Source organism: Mandrillus leucophaeus, unplaced genomic scaffold (assembly GCF_000951045.1).
Source record: "Mandrillus leucophaeus isolate KB7577 unplaced genomic scaffold, Mleu.le_1.0 Scaffold305, whole genome shotgun sequence".
Lineage (NCBI taxonomy): Eukaryota > Metazoa > Chordata > Mammalia > Primates > Cercopithecidae > Mandrillus > Mandrillus leucophaeus.
The window spans coordinates 1,576,116-1,582,167 of record NW_012103199.1 but is presented as its reverse complement, the minus strand read 5'-3'; the positions used below and the strand labels follow the sequence as shown (position 1 = coordinate 1,582,167).

Here is a 6,052-nt window from a genome sequence, read left to right as displayed (position 1 = left end):
CCTGGCTAATTTTTGTGTTTTTAGTAGAAACGGGGTTTCACTATGCTGGCCAGGCTGGTCTCAAACTTCTGACCTTAAGATCTGCTTCCACTGCAGTTTGAAACCCCTTCTTGCTTCCACTGCAGTCTACAGCCATGACTTCTGCCAACACACTAGCTGCTGGGGGGCAGATTTGCTTTGGGGGCTCTCACTTGCAACAGTTACTTCCCATAGGCCCTCTGCCCCCATCACTAACCAGGAAACGCTATCGGGGTCCCTCCGACCTGCGTATCTCAACACCCCTGAGGCCCTACCCGGCATCGTGCTCATGTCCACAGGGAACAGCCTGGGGACTTCACTCCTTTCCAGGCCGAGGGCAACATGTGGAAGAGCTTTAGCTAAGTGGCAGGCTCACCATTCTGCACCTTTTGCCCCCTGAGCGAAGTAAGCAAGGCGATGAAGGCACGCTCCTCCCAGCACCTCCTCAGGGGCCACCACAGGCGACGGCTTCCCACAAGAGGTCCCCAAGGCAGAGCCTGTGGCTTACAATGTCCCAGCGCCACCCCCATGGCCACAGCACCCCTGCTGCCACTCCTTCCCCACCACACACCTAGAGCGCACGCACGCACGCGGGGCTCTTCTGGGCGGATGCTTCCTGGGAGACCACCAACCCCTACAGTTCCTCTGTAAAGGAGGAGCTTCCAAATTCTGGGACACTGGGCTCAGCTCCTTCTTCTAGAATGACCAGAGACAGGCTCATTCTCTCCCTATAGCAAGTCCTTCCGGATGAGTCTGCTGAAGCTGGACTCAGTCCTCGCAGAACGTGGCAAGTACTTTCCAGGTCCAGAACCCAGGAGGTCACAGTGGGCTGACATGAAGGGCTGAGCGTACACCAATCAAGGGAGTGTGAGGACGTGCATCACTATCTGCTTTTCTTTCTCTTACTGAATACAAGAATTTAAAAATGAACAGTGCTAACTGAAGAGTAATTTTCAAAAACAGGATCTCAGGGTAAGCTTCATGGCACATCAGAGTTTAATGTGAATCATGATATGAGACAAAAGCCTCCGCCAGGGCGACGGGAAGACCCAGCCCTAAACCAGACTCTTGGAAAGGGCTCTGTGGTCACCCATCGCCGTAAGGCTCAGGAGTGGAGACAGCATGGACCGGGAGCTCGCACAAAGGGCACGTCACAGCCCGACCTGCTCCGTCCTCCTCAGCCCACGACGGGAGCAGAGCCACGTTGGAGCTGTGCTCCACACGGGGCAGACGAGGACACGGCCTACTGACAGTTCCTCAGAAATCCTCAGGGAGGTTTCTCCACACGCGGGGTACCAGGGCTTCTGCAGAGACAGGGGCAGCAGGACGTGCTGCTGACGGTCCCCCGGGACTTACACCGACTCACAGTGAGCCCACGTCTGCCACCAGGATGGCTCCCAGCACCACACTCTCCACTGCGGCACGCCCAGATGGCTCAGCAGGCAGGCTGGGCTTGGGAGCTGACAGCAGATGCCCTGGACTCTGCCCAGCGTCCTCACCCACCACCTTTTAACTGTAACTGACAGAGGACAGCAGGGAGGGCAGAAGGTGCAGTGACGGCTAGGATCCAGTTCTAAGTTTTGCTAGAAAGACCTTCAGGGGCCCTTCCTAGCTACCTAATTAATCTACCTGTGTATAAGAATTTTTTTTTAGCTTATTAAAAATTGCAAGAGGCCAGGCACGGTGGCTCACGCCTGTAATCCCAACACTTTGAGGCCGAGGCGGGTGGATCACGAGGTCAAGAGTTCAAGACCAGTCTGGTCAAATTGGTGAAACCCTATCTCTACTAAAAATACAAAAATTAGCCAGGCATGGTAGCGGGTGCCTGTAATCCCAACTACAACGGGAGGCTGAGGCAGAGAATCGCTTGAACTTGGGAGGGGGACGCTGCAGTGAGCCGAGATTAAGCCGCTGCACTTCAGCTTGGACAACAGGGTAAGACTCCATTTAAAAAAAGAAAAAAAAAACAAGGTAACAAGAGTAGGGCCAAGCACGGTGGCTCACGCCTATAATCTCAGCACTTTGGGAGGCTGAGAAGGGTGGATCACCTGAAGTCAGGAGTTCAAGACCAGCCTGGCCAATATGGTGAAACCCCGTCTCTACTAAAAATACAAAAACTAGCCGGGTGTGGTGGCGGCGCCTGTCATCCCAGCTACCTGAGAGGCTGAGGCAGGAAAATTGCTGGAACCTGGGAGGCGAATGCTGCAGTGAGTCTGCAGTGAGCCAAGATCTCGCCACTGCACTCCAGCTGGGGTGAGAGTGAGACCCTGTTGGGAACGGGTGGGGATGGCAAGAGTGCCAATATGAAGACAATGTTGGGCGAGGGCAGGAATGGCAGCAGTGCCAACATGAAGACAAAAGGTTGTGCACTTGACGCCTCATTCTCTTTCCATTTGGAATACGTACGGCCTCCGCTGTGAGAACTACAAAGCACTCACTGTCACAAAAGGAGATCCAGAAACTTTTCATTAGCATGGGGGTAACCATGAAATGCCTGGTCAAAAACCTGGGCACCGATCGTCACAACCATTATGCAACTGGTGTTGCCTCCATCAGAATCTACTTGAATACTCTTCTCTCTACAGGAGTCTTAGTGGCAGACCAGTCTGCTCTGTGTCCTCCCGAAATGAAGGAACGTTCTCTCCCATTATTTCTTCTAACAGCTTGGGTAGCAAGCTCGGCCCTCTTCTTTATCTGACCCTCTAAGGACCTCACCAGATGTGTGAAGCAGCCCGGTGTGTATCAGACATGCACGCATGCGCGCACACACACACATATGCACGCACACCTACCTGGCAAAGGAAATAACGGGGCAGCCCTGAAGTGTGAAAAGCAATGGGATTTTGTGGGTTCCACCTCCTCACCTAAGCATCCCTGGTTCATGCTATGTCACAACCCTCTGCTGGACCACGTCAATGTGAACCCCACACCATGTCTGTGCGCCTCACCACGCCTAATGCCATGGGTGGCACTGGAACTAACCCGTGGACGATCCGATGTGCACCAGGAATAGAAACCAAGTTCTCGCAAAGACAGGAGGAGCCAGTGTGTGCACTGCACAGGGTGACACGCCTCCCGTGCCCGAGCCACACGTAACACCTTCCAGGAAGGACCACACGGGGGGTTTTTAAAGGGCAACCCGCTGGGATACAGTTCTTTGTCTTTCCTAAGAAGATCATTGTACATCTGGTCATATGTGGTTTTGAAATCATAAACATTGGGCTTGTCGGGAGCTGGTCCTGGAAGCTTCACGTGAGTCCCTGTTCCAAAGGATCGGACGCTGAATCCCCGTTTGCTGAAAGACAAAAGGAGAGAAAGAGTCACAGTCACACTAAGACACAAAACTCCAAAAGCAAGGGATAGGAAATGGGAAAGAAGGAAAACGAGTAATTTCATTGGCTCATAGTAGAGAACATATCTTAAAATTTTTAATCTAGGCTGGGCGTGGTGGCTCGTGACTGTAATCCCAGCACTTTAGGAGGCTGAGGCGGGCGGATCACGAGGTCAGGAGATAAAGACCAGCCAGGCCAACATGGTGAAACGCTGTCTCTACTAAAAATATAAAAATCAGCTAGGTGTGGTGGTGACTGCCTACAACCTCAGCTACTTGGGAGGCTGAGGCAGGAAAATCAATTGAACCCAGGAGGCGGAGGCTGCAGTGAGCTGAGATCGCGCCATTGCATCCAGCCTGGGTGATGGAGCAAGTCTCCATCTCAAAAAAACAAAACGAAACAAAACAAAAACCTGAATCAAATTAAATATTTAAAGTATTTTGGGCCAGGCATGTATCCTAGTACTTTGGGAGGCCGAGGTGGGACAATCGCTTGAGCCCGGGAGTTTGAGACCAGCCTGGGCAACACAGCAAGACCTTGTCTTACAAATAATTTAAAAATCACCCAGGCATGGTAGCATGTGCCTGTGGTACCAACTACTCGGGAGGCTAAGGTGGGAGGACTGCCTGAGCCCGAGCAGGCTGTAGTAAGCCGAGATCACGTCACTGCACTCCAGTCTGGACGACAGAGCAAGACCTTGTCTCAAATAAGTAAATAAAAATTCTGTAGCAAGTTGCACAAAAGCAACCAAACCAGAACTGACCATTACAAAGGCACATCTGAACATCAGAGCTTGTTTAAGGCTTTACTTTAAACTGAAAGGACTAACTGATGTGGACTTGGGGAAGATTTCATCAGAACATGTTGGCCATCGACCAACGTCCTGGCTTTGGAGGATCCAAGTTCACAGGATTCCTAAGGGACTTGTAAAGGTCCAACTGCCCGCTCCACCACAGGAAACTGTCTCTCCCAGTTTCCCGACACCCCCAGGATGCTGCCACCATGGGAACCGACACCCAACACCCAAAGGAGTCACACAGGCTCAGGGGTGCTGCAGGCAGAGAACAGACGCTGCAATGGGTCCGACGGCGCTCGCACCTCGGGCTTCCTAGTCACAGGTGAGGAAACTGACCAAACACTTTTCCTAATCAACTGGAGAAAAGAGCTGAACAGGAAACGTGTCAACTGCCAGCAATGAACTGCAGTTCACACCAGGAGAAAGATCGTCTCCAAACGCTGATGGAGTGCGGGTAAGATCAGAAAATTCTTCCGTCATCTCTGACAACCATACTTAAGTTTGTCACAACAAGTTGCATGAAAAAAGTTAGTTTGGCGCCGGGCATGGTGGTTCACACCTGTAATCCAGGCACTGTGGGCGGCTGAGACAAGTGGATCACCCGAGGTCAGGAGTTTCAGACTAGCCTGGCCAAGAGGCAAAACCCCAACTCCATTTCTACTAAAAAAAAAAAAAAAATTTAGCTGGGCGTGGTGGTGCACGCCTGTAACCCCAGCTACTCGGAAGGCTGAAGCAGGAGAATCGCTTGAACCCAGCAGGCAGAGGTTGCAGAAACTGAAGATCATGCCACTGCACTCCAGCCTGGGCAACAGAGCAAGACTCTGTCTCAAAAACACAACAAAAAAAGTTAGTTTGGTACAGAACACGTGTTCTTTTAAAGTCACAAGTGATACTTATAATTATCTAAAAAATACAGACTTCTCATCCTAGCTTTATTTATAAATCAAAAAAGGTCTGCATCTGAAGGAATCTGCCTGGCGCAGGGCGCACACACACTTCCATGAACACTAAACTCCTCTCACAGGCCTGTCATCCTTGTTCAGAAAGGTGCCGCTGTTTCGCTCCTGAGCAAGAATGACACACAAACGCATGAGGAGTTCCACATTATTTTTAAAAAAAGAAAAGTAAGGCTGGGCATGGTGACTCACGCCTATAATCCCAGCACTTTGGGAGGCCAAGGAGGGGGGATCATGAGGTCAGGAGATCAAGACCATCCTGGCTAACATGGTGAAACTCTGTCTCTACTAAAAATACAAAAAATTAATTGGGCGTGGTGGCAGGCGCCTGTATAGTCCCAGCTACTTGGGAGGCTGAGGGAGGAGAATCGCTTGAAACCGGGAGATGGAGGTTGCAGTGAGCTGAGATCGCGCCACTGCACTCCAGCCTGGGCAACAAGAGCGAGACCCTGTCTCAAAAAAAAAAAAAAAAAAAAAATTTTATTGACTGTTGAATGAGTCACAGTGTCACAAGGGAGGAAAACCTCAGGCAGAGGGGCTGCTGGAGTGTAACCAGCCTCTGTGTGGATAATGGGGCAACACCCAGCAAGTGAAAACCACCTGTGCCTTTCTCAGACACTGGCCTCTAGAAACCCACCCTATGAACACACATGTGCCTCGCAACGTGGCTGCCTCCAGAATGTCCGCTGCTGGCCTTCCACAGCCACAGACGAACAGATAAGCTGAACATCCATCCATGGGGTACGACAGGCCGTGTGGCTCCACACACACCTCCAAAGATAAGTAGAGGAAGCGACAGAGCCCGAGAGCACCCTGCTGCACTGCCACACACGTCACCCACGCACACATTGAGCAGAGTGCGGGTAAGATCAGAAAATTCTTCCGTCATCTCTGACAACCATACTTAAGTTTGTCACAACAAGTTGCATGAAAAAAGTTAGTTTGGCGCC

The 6,052-nt window shown here is 51.3% G+C and overlaps 1 protein-coding gene across 1 annotated transcript in view; it reads right to left on the bottom strand.

The window, feature by feature from the left end:
* The window catches only part of SSU72 (SSU72 RNA polymerase II CTD phosphatase homolog (S. cerevisiae)), a 78,164-nt gene that overhangs the window by 34,374 nt on the left and 37,738 nt on the right, over window positions 1-6,052 (bottom strand). The window contains exon 3 of the mRNA XM_011987256.1: window positions 3,170-3,313. Within this exon, the coding sequence (XP_011842646.1) occupies window positions 3,170-3,313 (144 nt within the window). The remainder of the gene's footprint in view (window positions 1-3,169; window positions 3,314-6,052) is intronic.